Source organism: Prenolepis imparis, unplaced genomic scaffold (genome assembly GCF_030444845.1).
Source record: "Prenolepis imparis isolate NDT839.2.m4 unplaced genomic scaffold, iyPreImpa1.0 SCAF_53, whole genome shotgun sequence".
Lineage (NCBI taxonomy): Eukaryota > Metazoa > Arthropoda > Insecta > Hymenoptera > Formicidae > Prenolepis > Prenolepis imparis.
The window spans coordinates 171,407-197,122 of record NW_028141211.1 but is presented as its reverse complement, the minus strand read 5'-3'; the positions used below and the strand labels follow the sequence as shown (position 1 = coordinate 197,122).

Below are 25,716 nucleotides of genomic sequence, written 5' to 3'. Positions count from 1 at the left end.
ACTTATAATCAACTAGGCGTAGATGAACAAAGACCGTATTTTATGTACAATAATAAAAAATATTATGCTTCATATGATTTTCCGCATTTGGTCAAAAGATTAGCGAGTTTCTTTAGAATGCATGACAAGTTATATTGTAAAGGAGAAATAATTGCATCATATTCTGATTTTGTAAAGAACTGGTGCATCGATAATGCGACAACAGGAGGCTCAAATTTGTTATCCCATATTACACAGGCACACATTCGTCCGAATTGTTTTGAAGCGATGAATGTAAAAAGAGCGTTTCAATTATTCAGCCATAGATTTGCAGCTGCAATAAAATTAGCTGGTGACGAAAAAGAATTAAATTCAAATACATGGAAAGCAACAGCTGATTTTGCAGAGTATATGAACAACGTAATTGATGCCTGCAATTCGTACAGTCTTAAGGTCATATTCGGTGGAAAACGGCCATTATCAAGAAAAAATCCTGATATTGAAAATCTATTATTAAACTTTGTGCAATGGTCTTCAGGATGGTCTAAGTTTCCGGACAAAATAAATAAAGTTCCTTGCTTTAAAGGTTTTGTCATTACAACACAAGCAATTCTTGAACTGTATAAGGAACTTGCAAATAAAAATGAAGAATTTGAACTTGCAACAGGCTTATGTAACCAAGATTCAGTAGAACATTTTTTTTCAAAAATTCGGCAACGCGGAGGATTTAATCCTAATCCAACAGCAAGAATGGTCCGACTGTCATTCAGACATATAACTTCAACAGGTTATATTCAAACAAGTGATAAAGGCAATGTGCAATGTCCTGAAAGTGAGGCTCTCATTAATAAACCAAATCAGCTGGTTAAAACGGTTGAAAATTGTATGAATAAAAATAATATTGCTATTATTGATGATGATAACGATGATGTTGATAATACCGTGGTAACAGAATTTTTTGAAAAACATGCAGACATTCTCGAAGAATGTGATGTAGACACGAATAATGTAAGTATGCTTAGTAATTATGACGAAAATGCGATAACATATTTTGCAGGATATGTGGCACGACGATGTTTCGAAAGGAATAATTGTCAAAACTGTCGTGCAACAATGTTGAAAACGCCAATGGAAGATGCGACGCCAAATGAAAAATACATCGAATATCGTGAATATCCCAATGAAGATGAGGATGCTCCGACAATTACGAAATTAGTTCGACCAACAAGCCTCTTTACAGATGTAATCAAAACACAATTGATGAGCTTTAATCAGACATGGCAACATAATTGGGCATCTACACAGGTCCTTGAGAAGATTGCAAATAAAGGTATATATGCAACGAATAAAACGCACCCTGGATGGTTTGATACGAATGATAAGTGTTACAATCATCACATACAAGCGTTAAAATTTTTATTAACTGTTAAAATATATTCGCGTACACGATATAATAATCGTGCTGCGAAGAAAATCAATGCATTTAATAGAAAAGTAAAAAACTTATCAAATAAATAAAGTTTTGTAATAGAATAAAGAGTAGCCAAAAAAATAACAAAACGTATAAACTTATATATTTTAACTTACACAAAAGTACGAAAGCCTTTCATTATTTTTATATTATTATCTAAAAATTGATCATTGTGCAAATAATTTTTGCAATTATTACTTCATATAGTAAGGAAAAAATATTTTACATTTACTCGCGGCATATAATGCGGAACGGAGTAAAACGATCGCGGCTCTTCGAGCGGTACGATCTGACTTATTTATTTACATTTATACTCGCGGCATTTAATGCGGAACGAGTAGAACGATCGCGGCTCTTCGAGCGATACGATCTGACTTATTTATTTACATTTATACTCGCGGCATTTAATGCGGAACGAGTAGAACGATCGCGGCTCTTCGAGCGGTACGATCTGACTTATTTTACATTTACTCGCGGCATTTAATGCGGAACGAGTAGAACGATCGCGGCTCTTCGAGCGGTACGATCTGACTTATTTTACATTTACTCGCGGCATTTAATGCGGAACGAGGAAAATGATCGCGGCTCTTCGAGCGGTACGATCTGACTTATTTTACATTTACTCGTGGCATTTAATGCGGAACGAGTAAAAAATATGTAAAAATTCGCGGCCTTAGGGCGGATCGAATAAAAAGGGAGACAGTTAACTCGGAATTTTTTAAAATTGAAACATAATTTTTTATTTTTTTTTATATATTAATTTTAGATGCAAGATATTTACATTTTTTATTAGCAAATATGTTTATATTTTAAACAATTCCGAGTTATGTGTCAGTTGGCCTCCACGTGGCGTCTCCTGGAAATGCTCTATATGAGTAGCTAACAATTGACACTTTAAGATTATTGTATGTGAGATGTGTATGTGTATGTAATATTATATATATATATAATATATACATTATTATATGTTCGTTATTTAATTTTATTATTTTATTACACTTTATATTATTATTTTATTTTGATATGTATTGTACAATGTTTTTACAAATATAAAAATGTGATTTTAGAAAGAAAGTAATTTCCCAGCAAATACCAAGTAACAGTTATATAATTGTTAAGGCCAATGTCCACGATGCTGGAAATCGATCCAAGTTCTCGGACCGAGAAGTTTGTAGCCAATAAAATAGCCGCTTTTCCGTAAAAGCTGCAAGTTAATTTGGCTACAAACTTCTCGGTCCGAGAACTCGGACCGATTTCTAGCATCGTGGACATTGGCTTTTACTTGGTGTTTGCTGGGTTGTTTTATGTATTTATATATATATAACAAATTGTTTAATTTAAAAAATCACATTTTTATATATTTGTCAAAATAACATTTTACAATACATATTTAAAATAAAATAATATAAAGTGCAATGAAATAATAAAATAATAAAATAAAATAACTAAAATAATCAGTCTTTTAAATATTATAATATTATAATATAAAATAAAATTAGACTTTTATTAAATTTTAATAAATTTATTCAATTTTAATGATACTTTTATAGTTACTTAATGGCATTATTATTTATATACTTTTATTATATTTTAATATATTATGTTATTTAAAAAAACTTTAAACTCAAACAAATTTTTTTAATTATGATTAGGATAAAATATTTTTTAAAAAATAATTAAAAATTATAATTAAAAATGATTGTTCCGCGGCCTCTTCCTCTTCCTACTCCTCCTCTTCTCATTCCTCTTCCTCCTCTTCTCATTCCTCTTCCTCCTCTGCTTCCCATTCCTCCTCTTTCTCTATTTCCTTTACGTGTTTGGTCTCGCGTCTCATTTCTACGCGCAGACCATTTATATCTATAAAACAGAGAGAAACATGTATTATAGCTTAATAAAGAGAAAGATATAGTTAATTTATATATTTATACACACACACACATATAAAATAACAAACACATTATCATATATTAATATTAAAATATATATGTACATTTTGTTACATCCGCGGTTTGACCCCGCGATATATATCGAAGCGTGCCGCGACTCGACACACACACTCGCGCCGGGAAATAATATATATAATTTAAATTATAATATATATGTATATATATAATTTGTATTGTTAATTAAAGTTTAATTTGAACTTTTTTCTTAATATATCTTATTATTTCCCGGCGCAAATGCCAGTCGCGGCGCGCTTCGATATATCGCGGGGTCAAACCGCGGATGTAACAATGTACATATATATTTTAATATTAATATATAATAATGTGTTTGTTATTTTACATGTGTGTGTGTGTGTGTGTTAAAATTATTGTAATTTAATATAATAGTTAACAATATAATAAATTAAACTAACAAAAAAGGCTCTGATACAAAACGCAAATTCAAGTATAGGAAAGGCAAATAAGAGCCAGGCGCAGAAATAAAACGCAAAGATTTTGTTAAATAAAAACAAAATTCTTTAATCTCTTATTGTTACAAATTCTGAACGTTTCGGTCCTTCTTTGGGATCATCTTCGGCAGATTACATTAAATCAATGACCGAAACGTTCAGAATTTGTAACAATAAGAGATTAAAGAATTTTGTTTTTATTTAACAAAATTTTTGCGTTTTATTTCTGCGCCTGGCTCTTATTTGCCTTTCCTATACTTGAATTTGCGTAATATAATAAAGTTTAATTTTTAAAAAACTCCAGTATATGTTTTTATACAAAGATTATAATTTTTGATATTTCTGTAAAAAGACACAATTTGTAAAGAACATGCATTATACAAATATTTATATATAATTATTATATACATATACAAGATATTTCAAAAGGAATAATCATCATACATAATTTTAAACAAAAAAGCTTATATAAACGTGTTTATATAAACTTTTTTGTTTAAAATAATATGTACAATCATGTTCTAGAATACTGATGACTGATGACCCATTCCTTTTGAAACACTTTGCATATATAATTATTATAACATCTATGATTAATTGCAATATTTTTCTAGTTATAAACGAGTTGTATATTTTATTTATTTATTAATAATTAGAGGGACTATATTGTATGTACGTAAATGTTGTGTTATTCTATTGATGAAATATATATACACGAAAAATCCGAAATTTTATAAACATATACCTCGCATCGTGTTCGGCGCGCCTTACGCCAGCCCGATGCTGCGTATGGGAACCATCTGATGATGTTTCGTGATGATGCTGCTGCTGTTGTTGTTGCTGCTGTTCATGTTGCACTTCATCAGCAATGGATCTAACAAAAAAAAAAAAAAAAATATATATATATATATAAATGTAATATGTATTTGTGTGTGTGTAACTTTAATATACAAATAATATTTTAAATATATATATATATATATATAGTTATACATATGTTATAGAACAATATATACCTTTCTTCATCATCTGCTTCGTCATCACCACTATAATCATTTAACAAATCTTCTAATTTTTTCTTTCTTTTTTTAATTTTTTCCTCTTTTTGTAATAATTCTTCTAATTTTCTCTTTGCCTCTATTTTGTTCTGTAATAGAAAAACCTATTACGTTTGTGCAAATATTTAATGTTTTATATGTATGTATATACATACATCCCAGCAAACACAATTAAAATAAAAGTAATATATTGTATAACATCAATACAATGTTCTACGTATAAGGCATGTTGCATTTGCACGTACATTACAATTAAATTGCCGATTAAGTATATAAAATATATTGATGTTATTCTTCTTAATTGTGTCTACTAGAATATATAATATATAATATACGGGTGTTTCACCAAAAGTGGCCACCCCCTTTTGTCTTTTAAACTAAAAGAGTTTTAGACCATAACAAATATACATTATAAAAAAATTATGCATACCTCTCCCCGTTCGTTAACACAGATAGTTTTTGTAAGCAACCATTATGCTCACAATAGAGTTCACTTTTGAACCATTTAATTTAATATATATTTGTTATGGTCTAATTCTTTTAATTTAAAAGATAAAAGGGGATGGCCACTTTTGATGGGACGCCCTGTATATAGAGATTCTTCACACATACGCACGCATGCCCGCGCGCGCGCGCGCGCGCGCGCACACACACACACACACACACACACACACACACACACACACACACACACACACACGCGCGCGCGCGCGCGCGCGCGCACGTAAATAGAAATATATAGTATTAATTATAATTACTATATACTTACTTAACTTATTCTAATCAATCTTGTGAATGCAAACTTCTGCCGGCTGCGAACTGTTTCACAGTCTCGAATAAACTGCCAAGCGGAGTACCAGATCATACTATACACTTTTATATGATATATATATTTTACAAGTTTTTTTTCTCTGATTTTTGAAGAGCAAGAACATACGAGCAACATGATCTATCATCAAAGAGTTCCGAAATTCTGTCGAAGATGATTCGTGAGCTTGCTTATCTTTCCGAATCGTTTGTGACTTGCCGCGAATATGAAAGGAAGATATCAAAGAATTCCGAAATTTCTTACACACAATGGGGATTTTTTCTCATCCATATAATAATTCGCAATTGAGTATATGTGTTAACATTTAATAAAATAAAAATTAAAATTAAAGAAAAAAATAATTTTTCAACACAAAAATATATTATTAATTTATTATAAAACATATACGCGTGGTAGTATTTCTCGTATAAAAATAACTATCGAACAAATTAAATTAAAATTATAAAAAAAATTAAAAATTAATTAAATGACTTAAAGGAGATGGCACGAACTGCGAAATGCCAAATGGAATGAGCCATAGTTCATTCGAAAGGGGAGGTTGAGTACATAAAAACTCTAAAGGGGTTTGAGTGAATGGGCCTTAGTTTCGGAGAAATTTGCAGGTAAATTTGGGCATGCGGCCCGCTGTACGTTAAGTACTGTACGTAGCGACGGATTTTTCGAAGTTCCATGGCAGCGGACACTAAGGCGCGCGTGTATACTTTTGCATTTGCGACCGATAGAGTTCGAGTCCCGGAGTGCCAACTTTTTTTTTTATAATACGGTATTTTACAATTTAATTTTTGTTATTCTTTATAAAAGAAATACAATATTAACAATCATGCAATATTTATTATATATATAATACACTAATCTTAAAATATTTAAGGAATGACTTGGACGGGAAAATATATAATAATACATTTTATTAGAAACAGACTCAATAAATTGTTAGATCAGGTTTATTTATTTATAACATCATGCAATTCTGTTCTTTCCGAATTACGCGAACGCTACGCGTAAAAGGCGAAACCTCGTGCCTGCCGCCGCACGAGTCCACGAGACGCTCATCGTTGGTGAGACAAAGCCAGAGCGATGGATTGTTGGTCCTTGTCTGACTCTGTTTGGTTCTCAACTTGGTTCTTATCTGAGTAGTTCGGATATGAACCATATCACGGATTCGAACCATATTCTATATTTTTTACCGAGCGTTACGACGTAGTTCATGTCCACTTTGTCAGGGGGCGCATCAGTACACGCGTCCGCTAAATCGCGGTGGCCGCTCTCAGGTTTCTCTCTGGTGAAACTGTGAAACGGGTCCCTAAAAGCTAAAAATATTGAATATGGCGAAGTGTGACCGGCCGGCGACAGCACGTGCACATGTGGAAAAAATGTTTACCTATGTTAAATTCGATGATGGTGTGAAAGCTATTATTAACACGGACGATATAGTGGATTTTGACGTTCAAAACGTACAATTTGATAAAAAATATCAAGTGAAGTGGGACGACGGACACTTCTATTATGGCATACTAGGAAAAATGCAACAAAAAATAATTTTTTAATTTATTTATGTTGCTATATACATGTACAGGGTGTCCGGTAATAGTCGCATCAACCGTCGTGTGCAGATTCCTGGGATCATTTGGAGACAATTTTTCCTCAGCGAAAATGTCGAGGGAGGTCATTATTTTTTGCATGTTTTCAATTTTTGCCATCATGTATCTTTGTAACTAAGCCTTAAATTAAAATTCTATTAAAGTAAACTCTACCTAAAATTAACTGAAGAATGTGAATTTATTATTATTTTATTTCCACAAGGCTTAGTTTGCGAAAAACCCTTTATTTTCAATCGCTTATAACTCGAAAATTATTGGTGTCTCGACATTTTTGCTGAGGAAAAATCGTCTCCAAATGATCCCAGGAATCTGCACACGACGGTTGATGCGACTATTACCGGACACCCTGTATATAGCAATATAAATAAATAATTAATAACACTGTTTTTTAGGTTAATATATATATATATATATATATATATATATGTATGTCAAGAAATGAAAGATTGGTAGTTGTCGGGACAATTTTTGGCGTGAATCGGCAGTTTCGAGGACTTTTGGTGTTTTTCAGGTCGGTCCTGAAAGCTGTATATGTTTATCGGCAGTTTTAAGGACTGTTCTGAAAACTACCAATCTTTCATTTCTTTATATAAAGTCCTTAAAAGTACCAATAAATACAAAATTTTTATACTAAATATATACAACTGTTATTATTTGCAAGGTAAGCTTTATATATCCTGTATATATTTATGAATAATTTAGTTACAATACTAACTACTTGGTAAACCTTATATAAAGTGAATATATAGTCTTTTAGTACATCAAATATGCTAAGTTTTTATAACTGCCGTTGGACATGTTTGCAAACATAAATAAATGATTAAGGGAAAATTACAATTTTAGTTTGTTTTTTCAAAAAAGAATAATTAAGAATATTTTAAAATAGGATCAATATTTAGACATTTTGATATTTCCTTGTTGAAAATTAAGTGACCTGTAAACTGCTATTTTACTGCTATATATAAACTTCTTATGAACTACTAAAATCTCATTAATCTGTCGATCTGGAAAAATTGTAAGTTGATTGGCTACCGCATTATTTTTGTCGTGTGGCAAGCGTTGTCGCGTCATGTGTGCAGAAGCTATCATATGAATAAAAACAGAAGTGAATTATTTTCTTGAAGTTTTGGTAACATGTGAGTCTTGAATTTATAGTTTTCAGGATTTATATATAAGATAAAATGGCAGTTTTCACATTTATATATAATAGTAAAATGGCAGTTTTCAGACCGTTGAATTTTCGTTAATAGAAAACCAAAATTAATGAGTCTTCTTAAATAATTACATTAATAGATATGTGCCCATCATAAAAAACAATGACTTTCGTAATTTTTTAAAATAAAATTTATTTCCTATGAATTCTTCATTCAGACCCGATTTCGTTCTGTAGATTGACAAAATCCGATGAACATTGTGGATTATGTTAATCCGATAGAGCGCCAAATACTGATAATAAAATATAAAGCTAAACGTGGCATGAACTTCATTAAGTATTGAAATTACGTCTAGAAAGCCGAAAGTATTAAAGTTCTTGCTCAAATGGCAGTTTTCAGATTTATATATAATAGTAAAATGGCAGTTTTCAGATTTATATATAAGATAAAATGGCAGTTTTCACATTTATATATAATAGTAAAATGGCAGTTTTCAGACCGTTGAATTTTCGTTAATAGAAGACCAAAATTAATGAGTCTTTTTAAAAAATTACATTAATAGATATGTGCCCATCATAAAAAACAATGACTTTCGTAATTTTTAAAAATAAAATTCATTTCCTATGAATTCTTCATTCAGACCCGATTTCGTTCTGTAGATTGACAAAATCCGATGAACATTGTGGATTATGTTAATTCGATAGTGCGCCAAATACTGATAATAAAATATAAAGCTAAACGTGTAGCATGAACTTCATTAAGTATTGAAATTACGTGTAGAAAGCTGAAAGTATTAAAGTTCTTGCTCAAATGGCAGTTTTCAGATTTATATATAATAGTAAAATGGCAGTTTTCAGATTTATATATAAGATAAAATGACAGTTTTCACATTTATATATAATAGTAAAATGGCAGTTTTCAGACCGTTGAATTTTCGTTAATAGAAGACCAAAATTAATGAGTCTTTTTAAATAATTACATTAATAGATATGTGCCCATCATAAAAAACAATGACTTTCGTAATTTTGTAAAATAAAATTCATTTCCTATGAATTCTTCATTCAGACCCGATTTCGTTCTGTAGATTGACAAAATCCGATGAACATTGTGGATTATGTTAATCCGATAGTGCGCCAAATACTGATAATAAAATATAAAGTTAAACGTGTAGCATGAACTTCATTAAGTATTGAAATTACGTCTAGAAAGCCGAAAGTATTAAAGTTCATGCTCAAATGGCAGTTTTCATATTTATATATAATAGTAAAATGGTAGTTTTCACATTTATATATAATAGTAAAATGGCAGTTTTCAGACCGTTGAATTTTCGTTAATAGAAGACCAAAATTATTGAATCTTTTTAAATAATTACATTAATAGATATTTGCCCATCATAAAAAACAATGACTTTCGTAATTTTGTAAAATAAAATTCATTTCCCATGAATTCTTCATTCAGACCCGATTTCATTCTGCAGATTGACAAAATCCGATGAGCACAGCTAACATTGTGGATTATGTTAATCCGATAGTGCGCCAAATACTGATAATAAAATATAAAGCTAAACGTGTAGCATGAACTTCATTAAGTATTGAAATTACGTCTAGAAAGCCGAAAGTATTAAAGTTCTTGCTCAAATGGCAGTTTTCAGATTTATATATAATAGTAAAATGGCAGTTTTCAGATTTATATATAAGATAAAATGGCAGTTTTCACATTTATATATAATAGTAAAATGGCAGTTTTCAGACCGTTGAATTTTCGTTAATAGAAGACCAAAATTAATGAGTCTTTTTAAATAATTACATTAATAGATATGTGCCCATCATAAAAAACAATGACTTTCGTAATTTTTAAAAATAAAATTCATTTCCTATGAATTCTTCATTCAGACCCGATTTCGTTCTGTAGATTGACAAAATCCGATGAACATTGTGGATTATGTTAATCCGATAGTGCGCCAAATACTGATAATAAAATATAAAGTTAAACGTGTAGCATGAACTTCATTAAGTATTGAAATTACGTCTAGAAAGCCGAAAGTATTAAAGTTCATGCTCAAATGGCAGTTTTCATATTTATATATAATAGTAAAATGGTAGTTTTCACATTTATATATAATAGTAAAATGGCGGTTTTCAGACCGTTGAATTTTCGTTAATAGAAGACCAAAATTATTGAATCTTTTTAAATAATTACATAAATAGATATTTGCCCATCATAAAAAACAATGACTTTCGTAATTTTGTAAAATAAAATTCATTTCCCATGAATTCTTCATTCAGACCCGATTTCGTTCTGCAGATTGACAAAATCCGATGAGCACAGCTAACATTGTGGATTATGTTAATCCGATAGTGCGCCAAATATTGATAATAAAATATAAAGCTAAACGTGTAGCATGAACTTCATTAAGTATTGAAATTACGTCTAGATAGCCGAAAGTATTAAAGTTCTTGCTCAAATGGCAGTTTTCAGATTTATATATAATAGTAAAATGGCAGTTTTCAGATTTATATATAATATAAGTAAAATGGCAGTTTCCAGATCTATATATTACTGCGAAATGGCAGTTTTCAGATAATTTAATTTTAATCTTCCTTGAACCATTTTTTGTTTTTTTAACAGTTTTTATAAGAATTTAATAGTTTTGTTTTCAATGTCATATTTAAAATTATGAGACCTGAAATCTGCTCTAACATATAATATAATTTTGAAGAAGTGATTGGTTTCAGAACCTGCATTTTTATTCAAAATTTTACCCTGCTTCTACTTAATACTGGATTTTAGTACTTTATTACACTTAGGATTAACATAATTTTTCATATAATATTAAAAAATTTTTGGTAAAATAAATTATTTTTGTTTTTTATTAAAAAAATGAATAGTCTGTAAACTGCCTTTTCTATAAAGAATAATTTGGTTAAAAGGTAGAATTGAGGACTTGCGAAAAAATTGTATATAATTTTGATAATTTTCTTTTTTACAACACAAAAATAATGAAAAACTACTAGTAAGTGTAAAATCTATAAAATACAAGCATTAAATAAAATGATATATGTCGCTTTAGTTAAATAAATAGTTGACCTGGTAAGTGCCAATCCGTATAAATTTTAAAATATTGCCAAAATTACTGCCTTTTTTTGACGAGAAAGTATTCCAGACAGAATTTACTACGCTATTATCCACAAATATCATGTTTTTAGAAAACGTCCTGAAAACTGCCTTTGGACGTACATATATATATATATATATATATATATATATATTAATATAATATTTGTAATGACTCTTTGAATGTTACGTTACCATTTTATTATTTTTTTCATAAGAATAACTATATTTTTTTCTTATTACGCTATCATCCTACTATTTCTTTCATAAAGATATAATTGTTGATATAAAATAAAAAAGTGAATAAAAACTAATAAATAATGTAAAGAGATTACTTATAAAGAATATGTATTTATATATATATATATATATATATATATATATATATTGATAGCTTATAGTACCCACATAGCACTGCTATGAGAATTATTGAGATATCAAAAATGTACATTTTTTTATATTTTCATTTTACATTATTTTTTATTATTAGCTTATATTTACCTCCTTGTTTTATATTAAATAAATTATATATTCATGAAAGAAACAAATATTAGTATGATAACGTAGCAAGAAAGTATTTATGAATATATATACACATATATATATATATATATATATATATATACATACATTCTTTAGTAAATTTATTATTATATATTCGTAAATACTTTCTTGCTATGTTATTATACGAATAGTTTTTTTCATAAATATATTATTATTAATATAAAACAAGGAGGTAAATATAAGCTAATAATAAAAAATAATGTAAAATGAAAATATAAAAAAATGTACATTTTTGATATCTCAATAATTCTCATAGCAGTGCTATGTGGGTACTATAAGCTATCAATATATATATATATATATAAATACATATTCTTTATAAGTAATCTCTTTATATCATTTATTAATTTTGATTCACTTTTTTATTTATTTCAACAATTATATCTTTATGAAAGGAATAGTAGGATGATAACGTAATAAGAAAAAAATTAAGTTATTCTTATGAAAAAAATAATAAAATGGTAGCGTAACACACAAAAGAATCATTACTAATATCATTGTATTAATATATACACTTGCTACCATCCTACTATTTCTTTTATAAGTACATAATTATTGATATAAAATAAGGAAGCGAATAAAAACTAATAATAATAAATAATGTAAAGATAATAATTATTCGCTCTTCCTTATTTTATATAATAATTATGTACTTATAAAAGAAATAGTAGGGTGGTAGCAAGTGTAGCAAGAAAGTAGTTATTATTATGAAAGAAATGGTTTAAAATGGTAACGTAACAAAAAAGTAGTTGCAAATATCAATATATAAATATGCATTCAAGAAAGAAATAGATAGATAAAAGGATCTACATTTTGCAATACATACTTACTAAATACATGTGATATGTAATAATACTACATATTATGTGATATATTATATTTTTTTCATAATAATATAATAATCTATTTTCTTCTTACGCAATCATTTTCTTGTTACGCAATCATCCTATTATTTCTCATAAGAATATAATTGTTAATCTTATGAAAAAATAATTGCGTAACATGAAAATAGATATTATATTATGAAAGTATATAATATATTATAAATATCAAAAGACACATACATGTTACGTGTGTACATATCAAGAGATGTGTACACTACATATAACCCCTCATGCTGTCATCAACATAACCCCTCACGCTGTCAATATCGTGGAGCGCTACTAACGCTCAATCTGTTGTAAAACGTGAGAGTTGGACATTACCAATACATGCAATCTATTGCATGTGTTGTGTACGTGTGATATACGTGTATGCATGTGTTGTATACGTGTGAATACGTGTAGCACGATACTACTATGTATGCGTGGTCGACGACGACGTTTCTTACAAGAAATTTTTCATATTTAGACTTTGCATTATCATATCTCTGATTACAAATCACGTAGAGCAGAAACAAAGACACTTTCATTATATAATTCGAACTCAATCTATCGATTGAGACTAGTATAAACTCGATTGCTTCAGCCGTTATTGAGGATTCCAAATTTATAATAGACTCAACTGTCCGATTCGCGTAAAGATACACGGTGCCTCGCTAAAGCGGGAGTCGGCTACGCCCTCAACTAGGCGCGAGACACTACCGTGTTTCTTGATAATATTATATAAAAGAATGTAAATGAATATAATACTATAATAAAATTTATTTTATTATTAAATCCAATTTTACTATAATACAATAAACTTATGCAATATATAAAACAAGTAATATTTTAATATTAATGAAATAATTCTTACTAAATTGTGTTATTCATCGTTTGTATTAACATAAAACAAATATTTCAAAAATTTGCTGGAACATAACATATTTTTATCTGACATAATGTAGGCATAATATATGCAGAACAATCCGCGAGATTTTTTGGGAGATAGAACCCCATTCTTGTGTTTCTTTTACCTTAAATTCACCAAGACAGTGTTTGTTGTTATCTAAATAAAATTATATATATGATCATCTAGATGAAATTTTGGCGTCATCTTATCTTCATATAGATAATAAAAATATGTATTGTATTATCTATATCTGCATCTAAGATGAAAAAAAGTGTTATCTTTACTAAATTATCTAAAATAATGTCAGATAATTTGGTTTCATAGCATATAAAAGTATTTAAGTAGTAGAACTTAAGCGATAAAAACTTATAAATAAAAGTATAAATATATTTTTATATCCCTTTTATAATTTACATTTTTTCTATAACTGTGTTTACATAAGCAGTCTTAAAAATAATATTATTTGGAAGTTATCTATAATAGATGAATCGCCATATAATTTTATTTTTTATCTAGACATGTTTAAAACAAAATCATCTTCAGGGTAGTTAAATTAATCGACCACACTAGCCAATGAATTTGTCTAAGTTATGACTTTATCGACCATATGGTTGTGGTCTTTATAAAGTATAACTTGAAATTATTAATTACAAATTTTTTCTTAAGTGAGAAAAATATTGGTCCGAAAGTCGCTGAATCGGGAATCGAACCCGAGTCTTTCGCTTTCCGAGCGACTGCTCTTACCTCTAAGCTATTCAGACCCTTCGAAACAATACTTCTCTCTTTTTGCTTTTATATAGTTATTTGTAAATAACGCCTTGTATATCCGCCGGCGTATACTAAACAGTTGGAAAATCATCTATACGGGTAGGCTCCATGATTAGGTCCAGGAGCAAATTTAAATATGTTTTTTATTTTTTATTCATAACATTCATTTAGTCATAACTTAGACAAATTCATTGGCTAGTGTGGTCGATTAATTTAACTACCCTGTTGATTAATTTACTAGACCAACTCACGTTGATCAACGGGTTGTATTGGATCACGCGATCGTGTATGATGAGACAGTACGCAGTGGTATTCATCGGCACATTCTCCTTACACTCGAATTCCAATCTCACATCCACGGTTGCGCTCTTGACCGATTCGTTTTGTCGAGAACAATCGATGATCACGAACGGAGTTCTACGTAATCACATTACGTAGAAACATTGAGACGGTGAGACTCGGCTCCAGATACTCGTATCCATAATAGTTCGTGCAGAAACGCGCATACGTATCGTACAGAATCGACCATCTGTTTTTATCGAAATCCAGATTCATATCGTCGTACGGATAACATTCCGAGTTCAGATAGAGTTTCACATTGGTCATCTTGCAATCGTCGAATCGACTTATATCCTCAGACATGATGTTTTTCCGACCTGTCTGCAGAGCGAAGATAACATATCGTGGCTTCTCCAGCTGAGTCGCTGTCTTAATGGCCCATGAATGCTTGGTTGTACGCTGCAATAGCGGATACTCATACAGATCCCACGAGCGAAAACCCATGCTGAGGTAATGTCCGCTTTCCAGAGCGCGCAGCATCGACAGCTTCTTAATCTCGTTCAACAACACATGTGGCATTCGCCATTGTATCTTGAATATGTTGATCACAGGCTCCAGCGTCGAATCTCCAACCAGACAATTGTTGTCGTTGCGCGATCGTATTAAGATTAACTCATGACGAGCGTTAATCACCACTCGTCTGTAATCCTCGCAAAATCCCAATAACATGTAGAGCGGTACGCAAAAATTGAAGTTTCCATTTGCAGTAGTCGGATCAGTCCAGCCGGCGTTTCTCATAATCACGCTTCTATCGGATGATATCGTTACATAGTTTTTGAGCAAACTTGTTATTCCCACGTTTCTGTTGCGATCAATCTCCACGCCATCGAGTTCGTATCGAATCTCATCGAACATGAATGCGACACAATTATTTCTCAGTATCACAGCAGATCCTTCGGCTGGTTTATTTATCTTTAGTTCTCCCTCGATGTATAGGAAACTTTCATACAGCAACGTATACAGATCCTGTTGTTGTATGGGTATTCTTATCTCATCACTGTGTCCGAATGTTGTGTTAGCGAACGGGTTGTACGTGTGAGTCTCGATCTTGACGATGCGATCGTCGAAGATTGGCTCGTCTCCAATGTTGAGGATGTCGGTCATTGTTCAAATGTTTCGCACCGCGAATCCCAAAGATTGTAAAAACGCAACGTTTGATGCGTTCAGTTTCTTTTTCTTAGTGCAACCGGATGATTGGATATTAGTGAATGTCAACGTTGTTGTTGTTGTTGTCGCTGACTCCGTAAAGATTGTGTTATCTCTCGTGTCTTTCAATCCGTTCAACACGAGCATCTCATACGCCACACACGTACGTTATCGCTGTCGTCGTCGTACGTGCAATCTAATGCTGATCTCTTCTCCTCGAAAATCGAGCAATCGTCTGTCCTGGTCGACAACGCGTAACGTTAAATCCGTAATGCTCCGCACGATGATCGGCAGGTAAATGATATGCGCCAGTGTTTCCGATATCTTATATCCTGGTGGTACCCTCGGTGAAAATTCATGTATCGTATGAACGAGTTTGCCGTTGCTGTACGCGCCCGCGGTCACATTACATTCTACGCGGATAATGTTCACGTTGATAATATTAATCGGCATGTCCGACTTGTACCATTTTCGCAGCTGTAGTATACGGTTCGAGAATCCTAGCAGCGATCCAATGTTGTTAGGCTTGCTAAAATTCATTCTGTAGGCGCATTTAATCTCGCTCCTCATCGTATTATAATTAGTGCGGAGCACTATCGGATATTCTCCAGCTTCAAAGTCACCGTCGTCATTCGTCCGAATATGCGTGGTGTCAGCGTGTTTTTTATCATCGTCACGAACAGCGTGTCGCGGACGTTTTCGTGAAATTGCATGTTTCAAAAACTCATGTATCGATTGCAGCTCGTGCGATACCTCGGGAATCGTAATTTCTGCGTCATCTTTGCCAAAGTAAAATTTATTATTCGAGGAATTCACGTTCGATATCGTATGATAAGTCTCAAAATCCGCTAGACCTAGCTCGTATTCATCGTCGCTCAAATCTACGGCGGGAAAGTAGTTTACCGCGAGAACACTACTCTTCCCGGTCAGTGTGAATGTCATAGACATGTTGACTAAACTGTTAAACGAATACTGAGTTAAATAGTGCAATGTCAGTCTTTAAATTCACGTGCATCGACCGCTCGGAGAAACTGTAAGCACAATTGTCCACAAATGCTTTGATTGTAAGTTTGAACAGGTGTGTATTGTCTTTGTCACATTTAAATATCGCACCAATTCATTCGGCGGTCGAAGGTTGCCGAAACTGTCAAAATATATAGCGCGATCCTACCTCTTTGCATACGCTACCCAAAGAGTACCCGATCCTTTAGCGTTATCTAAATTTACGATGCCGCTCTCGTTTCGATATATACCACCGATCGGTAATGAATCACGCATGAAAACACCTCTAAAATACGGAATGTGCATACGTTTTGCCAGTTGTAGCAATTGTATGTTGGTAGTAACGCCCTGTGGCATTTTTAGCGTCTCTTTGACGTTTTTTTTTCCTCTTTTTCTCGTTGAAACTCCTCGTCCGTGTTTGTATAGAGCGAGATACAATCCGTGACCTTCCATGGCGCGATTATGACGTAGCATCTCTTGCAACTGACGTTGTGCAGCTTTTCCGTCGTTCACCATCTTTGTTACACCAGCCGCTCCACCGACCAGAGATCCGAGCGCGCCCAACATTGGTAGAATCGGTAATACACCCCCACGTTTCGCTACCGGAAGTATTCGTTTCTTCGCCATCTTTTTCTTCGTCTTCGTCTTTGTCGTCTTCAGGCCCATACCGAACTTCGTCTTGGCTTTCATCGCTGCTTAGACAGCTGTCTCACCGAGAGTCGAATCTCTCGCAACGATGCGAGTTTGCGCTTCCTTAGCGAGTATCCTATCTGTGTCTCTCGATGAGATCGTTGCTTCGAGAGTACGCTATATCGTGTTCCCAGCACGCCGCGTCCAATGGGTTGATACCTCGATCGCCTCTGGCTAATCGCTTTTGTAGTCGCGTGCCCGGACCGCAAAACTGATAGCCGGGGATATAGAATTCGATCGGAAGTGCGTTTATCGCGAGATTTAATAGGCCTCTACCTATTTTCGTTGACATTCGCTGCAATCTTTTATTATCGGCGCTGGACCGTCAATGTGCGTTCGCTGCCACGGTCGATTGTAATGTTCGAAACAGCGGCGATAGGTTTGAACCTCCAAATCCGCCTTTATATGTTCCGGAAGCTTGTCCCACACGCAGTGGACGTAATTGCTGCACATTCGCAATAAAACTGTTTTCGACACAAATTGTAGCTGTTCAGCGCTCAAATTACAAATATCATAAGGACTTGATAGCAAGACAAACATTTTTTTGTTACTGAGCAATTCGCAGTTCGGCGCAGCTATAAATAGGCAGACGTTCGATCCAGTCAGGAGTGTGAACATGAATTTCGTGCGACAACCTTTCGCGATACGCGTGACGAATTACGACGCCAGATTACGATCGATGGGGGACGCGGAGATGCGTAGACACGGTACGATACTGCCGACTACTATACGCGCGATCGTTTGCGGCCCCTCGAATTGCGGTAAAACTAACGTGTCGATTAGTTTGATAGAAAGCCCGCACGGCGTCCGCTTTGAAAACGTGTACGTGTACTCAAAGTCGCTGCAACAGCCAAAATATCGGTATCTGGAGAATTTGTTGACGTCGATCGATGAAATCGGCTATTTTACATTCTCCAATAACAGTGACGTCATTCCACCGAGCGAAGCATGTCCAAACTCGATTTTCGTTTTCGATGACGTGGCGTGCGACAAACAAAATACGATAAGAGAGTACTTTTCAATGGGACGCCACTCGAACGTCGACTGCTTCTATCTCTGTCAGACATACGCAAGAATACCGAAACATCTTATACGCGACAACGCAAACCTGCTAATCTTGTTTAAACAGGAAGGTACCAACTTGAAACATGTGTACAACGATCACGTGAATACCGACATGTCATATGAGGATTTCAGTGAATTATGTCGTACTTGTTGGCAGCAAAAGTATGGATTTCTAGTGATAGATAAGGATAGCTCGCTTACGAACGGCCGATACAGAAACGGATTTAACGTGTTCGCGATACCGCAAAACAATTAGTCGTTGCCGATGTTCTGTTGAGAGAGGTGAAACACGAGCGTTCGACACTCTGTCAACATGGCTGAGAGCGATAATATTCGCGAGCGTGAAAAAATAGCGAAGGAGATTGCGAAAACGAGTGAATCAATCCGCAAGAAACATCGCGCTTTGAAGACCGGTAAGATCGATGACGATATCGCGGTCAAGACCAATTTTAGACCTATTATTGAGCCGCTACAAAAGATTGTCGACAACTCGATCGCGGTGAAAAACGAGCCGGAAAGTACCGCAAAGATTAAAATCTTACCCATCAAGCGGTACAAGGAGGAGGAGGAGGAGGAGGAAGAGGAGAAGGATGATGCGACACCGAAAAAGAGGAAACGGTCAAACCCGAATCGCTCATCGACACCGCGTACATCGGATGCTTTACTGGATGAACCGATGATAACCTCTACACCGTTCGCGACAACGAGAATCGTACAACCTATGATACCCGAATCACTCGCAAACGAAAATGTTTTCGAAACCTCGGGCAGCACGCTCGAAACATCGTTTGTTCGAAACACATTACAAACGCTGGAAGGTCAAGAAATATTGCGAAAGCACTTGGGACCGCTGGGACAAGTACATGAGCACTCTCCTCGGTGGCGACAAAGAAAGGAAAATCGATCACGTGTACGGTGTCTATTTCGACAAGAATGAAATGCGTCTCGGTAACAAACGATTCGACATTGATAAATATGACTCTATAATTATAGACAAAGTGAGGTACATTGGTACACCAGGATTATACGAGTTGATCTTCAAGAGAATTCCCGATGATGACATTTACACGGAAGATGATATGCATAAATACAAGAGCATATTATTGGCGACGAACGCGCATAAACGCAATTATGACACACAAGGCCAATTACGAAGCAACAGGGGATACAAGTACAAACATATAATCGCACCATTGATATCGATTGAAAAGAAAAAATCTGGAAAGGGAGTATTTATGCCTCACGCGATGGCGCTAACCGACAATAAGATCGATTACATACACTGGAATGACCCCAACGAGCTAGTGGATCGGGTACGATTGCTGGACGCTTCGCGCCGAGCTGGTCACAACGCTCACGACAATGAGATCCTGTCGATCATCGAGGAACTTCGCGAAGCAGGCATTATTATAAATTGAATGGTGTCTCGACAAATCTAATCAGTCGATCAGCGTCACTCGTATCGGGAAAAAAAATGCCTATCAACAAATTTGGATTATTCGAACCAAGAAATGATGCAACCGGCACAAGCGGTTCTTGGGATAGATTGGTGAAAAATTATGTGCACGAAAACACTCTGTGTCGCGTCGTTACGGACTATGACGCAAGGTCGCGGAAGATTCGTCGTGTAGCGCAAACTGAGGCTGACACCGATGCCGTCAACAAACTGTATGTGGAATCCTGCGTTAAAAGATTGATGAATCAACAGAAAGAATCAGATGAGAAGCTGACTTCGTTCGAGAAGGATGTGCGTGCAATACAGATTGTGATAAACGAACTTCAACGCGCGGCTAACGCTAACTCAGAAACGACTATCAACCTGAATGAGCAGCAGTGAACGGGTTAGGAGCGGCTATCGAACGGTTATCGAACATCTACGAAGGGTTATCGAACGGTTACGAACAATTATCGAACAGCTACGAAGGATTATCGAACTACTATCTAACTACAATGAGTGGTAGTGGTAGTGAACGGCCTAGCAACAGCGAACGAGGCTACCAACAACTCAAGCAGGGCTGCGAACGAGGCTATGAACAAGTCATTAACGGCTACATGCAAGGCTACAAACAACTCAAGCAGGGCTGCGAACGGGTCAGTAACGGCTGCGAACGGGTCAGGAAAGGCTACGAACAGGTTAGAAACGACTGTGAACAAGGCAGCGAACGAATCAATAACGATTTTCGAATGGGTCAAGAACGGAAGTAAACAACGCAAGAACGGCTCAAGAACGACTACGAACGGCTCAAGAACGATTCAAGAACGGCTCAAGAACGGTTCAAGAACGGCTGCGAACGGGTCAGGAACGGCTGCGAATGGCTCAGGAACGGCTACGAACGGCTCAGGAACGGCTACGAACGGGTCAGGAACAGCTCAAGAACGGCTATTGAAGAACGACAAATGAAAATGAATCATAAAACGAGCGATAAACGGCGATCGAGAAAAACCGACGAAGCGAAGAAACAACATAGTTTGGAGAAACGGCAGTTGGTGAACGAACTGCACGCGCCGGCAAGGAAAAATTTTCCCCGAAGACACGTCATAGTGCGGGGATACGATGACCTGTGGCAAGCTGACATCGTCGAGATGCGTCCGTACTCTCGTTTCAACAGAGGTTACCACTACATACTCACCGTCATCGATGTGTTGAGCAAGCATGCGTGGGCCATTCCACTCAAGAGTAAAGGTGGAAGCGAGACGGCTGACACTATCGCCGAGATAATTCGAGATAGCAAGAGATGCCCGAGAAACATGCAAACCGATATGGGGAAAGAATTTTAGAACGCCGACGTGCAACGGCTTATACGGAAACATAACATCAATCACTATTCTACATATTCGGTACTGAAGGCATCGGTCGTCGAGCGATTTAATCGCACGCTGAAGAACGACATGTGGAAGATGTTTACGCTGAACGGAACTTACAAGTGGATCGACGCGTTGTCGGAACTCGTATCGGATTACAACGCGCGCAAGCATCGAACGATCGGCATGCGACTCGTCGACGTCACCCCCGCGATCGCTGATAAACTTTTAAAAACGGTATATAGTAACATAAAGATTGCCGCTCCGGCGAAATTCAGAGTAGGTGACCCGGTACGCGTTAGCAAGTACAAGAAACTTTTTGAGAAGGATTACACACCAAATTGGACAACCGAAGTGTTTAAAATTGTTAAAGTGCAGCGTACTAATCCCGTAACCTATCTACTCGAGGACTATCGCGAAACATCTGTCGCTGGAGCGTTTTACGAGCACGAGTTGCATAGCGCGAATTATCCGGACGTATATCTCGTGGAGAAAGTACTGCGCAGGAGGGGTGACGAGGTTTACGTGAAATGGCTGGGATTTGACAATTCGCACAATTCTTGGATACATAAGGACAATGTGATTTAATTCATACAAACTGTTTATTAATTCCTCAATATTAAAAATATACAATGTGTACAACATATAAAAAATATATGAAATATATGAAGTATTTGAAATATAAAAATATATAAGATCTTTATTAATACATCCTTTCCGTTCCAATATATGAAATACATATACATATGTTACATAACATTATATCGCACATACATTATATTACATTATATTTTATAAGGGTATCTGATAATGTCCCCATGGTAATGTGTCGGTCGAATCAGGTATGATATACCGCTTATCGTCGTACGGACTTAGAGCAATTTTTGTCTCACGGATGGTATACACTTCATGCAATTTCGATCTAATACATGACTGCTGACGTGTCATTTCAATCTCGTCATTCAGGCACCGCGTATAATCGTCGAATGTTATACTACGCGCTACGACGTTACTTTTGACACCTTTGCTTTTTTAATGTCCTTTTTGCCGTCCACCCTCACCGCGTACATTTTTGCTCTAAGCCCGACGAATTCGGTCATTATCGCGTCATTATTTTCATCCTTCATTAGACCCGGTACTTTTTTATTCACAAGCGGTATACCGTACGCATTGTCCGCAGTGTAATCGCTCGTATCGAATCTAGCGATATCGCATTTCATATTTTCATACACGTCTTCACATTTAATATGATATATTAAACTATCTGTGTCGGTGTACATTACCCGGCATCTGTCACGATAGAACGGTGACATGTACTCGTGATGAAATTCATACAAACACGTTTTAGAGATGTCGAGTATGCACATGCCGACATAGATTGGTTTATAAAATTTTACCTCGAGTTTGCGTAATTCTACAGCAATTAAATTTTCCGAAAAGACGCTTCTACTATGAAAATTTGGTTTCGCTATCATTGCCTCTGCTCCGTATCGTCCATCCCAATGTGTGATGAGTTTTACATCGACACGATTACGCACATTTTCCATCGTTTTGCCAAATACCGCATTATTCATCAATTTATATAAATTTTTTTCAAAATTATTTTTTGCTTGAGTTCTAAATTGTGTGTTGAGTTCAATGTAACCGCGAAGCCATGTGGATTGAATGAATTGTAATACGCGATGTATTTTTGTAACTTGAAGGCCGTGATGCGTACATTGCTGCAGGTTACGGTAGTGTATCACGTAACGCTTTTTATCGTATAATGTCGCGAACAGCTTATCTTCCCGCTTGCCGGGCGGCTTGTCGCGTGTCGGGCAAAACGGTAGGTCAGTGTGCATGTCGTGAAGATGTTGCGGATATTCTAAATCTACTTCGAGGATATAGCCTATAGGTGAATCGAGCGTGATAGATGATATGTCAAAATTAGATATGTCGTCGACCCATCGAAAATAAGGCAACGGTTGACACATTGCCCATCCATACAAATTATTTACATCTAAATACATTAAAAATGATGATTCGACGGATGGTTTCGACGGATCATACGATTGCATGTACTTGTTATTAACATGGGCGTATCTATTGGAACATTGACTTAAACCACCGCGTATACCCCCGTTCGATAAACATGACCATGTCGATATCGGTAAGCAATTCGAATGTTATATTCGAATGTTATATGTGTGTTTTAACATGGCATCCCATGTATATCCGGGAAGAGTATAATAATACGCAGGGTCGAGTCCATAACTCGCGATGCAAGTGTTGCGAAAGTTTTCAAAAATATCTGCTAATAACATGACATCAATTTTTAAATATAGATCACTATATTCGCCTAGCGTTCGAAGGGAGAATCGGTTCCAGACGTTCTCGGCGTGCGCGTAATCGCTCTCGGATATTGTGCCACCGGTTAAAGAACTGTAAAATGATTCGCGCGGCGGTAAACATGTATCTTGCAACTTGTGAACACAGTCTATATATTCGTATGGAAAGACACCCTTTCGTGTTAATAGATTAAAATTTTCTGTCGGTAAATTTTTAAATTCAGAATGTAAAATTTTGAGTTTTTCTTTATTCAAAAACGATGCTAATTTATCAAGACTTGTTGCCAGAAATTTATATGAATCGATAAAACGTAATTTTATCCAAGCTTTCCAATCTTTGTCATCGTTGGTACTATTGACCGTTTTTGTAAATGAAATATATTTTTCTTTCGTTATCGGAAGTAATTCAATGCTCCCTTCGAACGCTGTAGCTATATCCTCGATAATGAAATGTGCGTCATAACCAGATAAATTGTGAAAAACTATTGGAATACAAAAAGATTCTTTATAATTTAGATTGCAATTTGAGTGCGCGGGACCTCTGTATCGTCCAGTCAGATGGCAATGATCGCGTACGCGTGTATCGTCTTGTACAAATGGTTTTTCACATATATGACAATACGTTGCGCTGTGAAATTTTTTCCACTCGTCCGATGTTAAATTTACCATGGGAACATTTGTCGTTAAAATAGTCTTTATACGTAACGCTAAATTTTTAAGTTCTTCGGCGAACCATGAAACGCAATCGACGCTACGGCGAGAATTATACGCGGATAACGAGTTGTCGTACGAACAATGTATATAATAAGCGATGCTGAATACCTTGTGATGTTGATAATTTGTCGCTTCTTCGGTCTTTGCCAAAACACATTCCAAGTCGGCGTACACTACAAACGGAAGCCGCTCCTTTCTGTTGTAGTTGTTGAAGCTGAGCCACTTATCCTTATCGCTTGGTAATCTGATGGCGCAGTCGTTCATCTCTCCGCAGTCTACCATGTGTGATTGCAACTTGTCCTCCGATCCGAAATAGTGTAAGCATCTATGAAAGAAAAAATTAAAATTTTATTTATGATTATTTTAATATATAATTTTATTGCAATAAATATACGTACCGATCGCAGATATATTTTTGACCATTGTGTTTGCTCAGTTGCGTGCTGACAAGCCGGGATAGATTTTTGATATACGTGAAATGCCCAACGTTGTCGTCCTCCTCCACATACAGCAAATTCACATGTTTTTCTCTTTTCCGATCGGCGAGTCGTATCGGAACAATTGATAGTTCCTTCTTCCTCTCGATGCAGTAGACGTTGATTGAGATATCGTTTATATGTTCAAACTTTTTTATTTGGTTCAGCGTCATCGGAAACTCAATGTTTTGTAAATTTAGCACTGTCGTATAGTGCGGATATGAAGATTCCCGTTCCATATGTCTTTCAGCGGGGTACAGAGCGGCCACCACTGACCACGCGAAACATGCATTGTCCGTTGATCGCACGTTCACCACCGCTCTCTTTGTCACAATTTCTCGCGGCAAGTTTAGATAACACCCTGCGCGCATTGAATTATACTTGTTTATATTTATAGTCAAGTTAATTATTTGTGACAACGCCCAACCACTATCGCGTTCTTGAAACTCTTC

General features: G+C 35.0%; 2 protein-coding genes across 2 annotated transcripts; one reads left to right on the top strand and one right to left on the bottom strand.

The window, feature by feature from the left end:
• Nucleotides 1–729: 729 nt before the first annotated feature.
• On the top strand, nucleotides 730–1,497 carry LOC145947204 (uncharacterized). Its single transcript, XM_083057006.1, has one exon. The coding sequence runs from the start codon at nucleotides 730–732 to the stop codon at nucleotides 1,495–1,497; it is 768 nt and encodes a 255-aa protein (XP_082913132.1).
• Nucleotides 1,498–6,681: 5,184 nt separating this feature from the next.
• Nucleotides 6,682–25,635, bottom strand: LOC145947210 (uncharacterized). Its single transcript, XM_083057009.1, has 3 exons — nucleotides 25,187–25,635; nucleotides 24,897–25,113; nucleotides 6,682–6,858 (listed from the first exon to the last, which is right to left on the bottom strand). The coding sequence occupies exons 1-3, from the start codon at nucleotides 25,633–25,635 to the stop codon at nucleotides 6,682–6,684; spliced, it is 843 nt and encodes a 280-aa protein (XP_082913135.1).
• Nucleotides 25,636–25,716: the final 81 nt, after the last annotated feature.

Bases quoted from the DNA above. Each gene is read 5' to 3' on its own strand.
- LOC145947204 (XM_083057006.1), top strand. From the start codon at position 730: ATGGTCCGACTGTCATTCAGACATATAACTTCAACAGGTTATATTCAA.
- LOC145947210 (XM_083057009.1), bottom strand. From the start codon at position 25,635: ATGCGCGCAGGGTGTTATCTAAACTTGCCGCGAGAAATTGTGACAAAG. The intron at 25,114-25,186 runs GTACGTATATTT...TTTCTTTCATAG, and splicing joins CAAAAATATATCTGCGATCG to ATGCTTACACTATTTCGGAT. The intron at 6,859-24,896 runs GTATTCAGCATC...CGAACTACTCAG, and splicing joins CAAATTATCAACATCACAAG to ATAAGAACCAAGTTGAGAAC.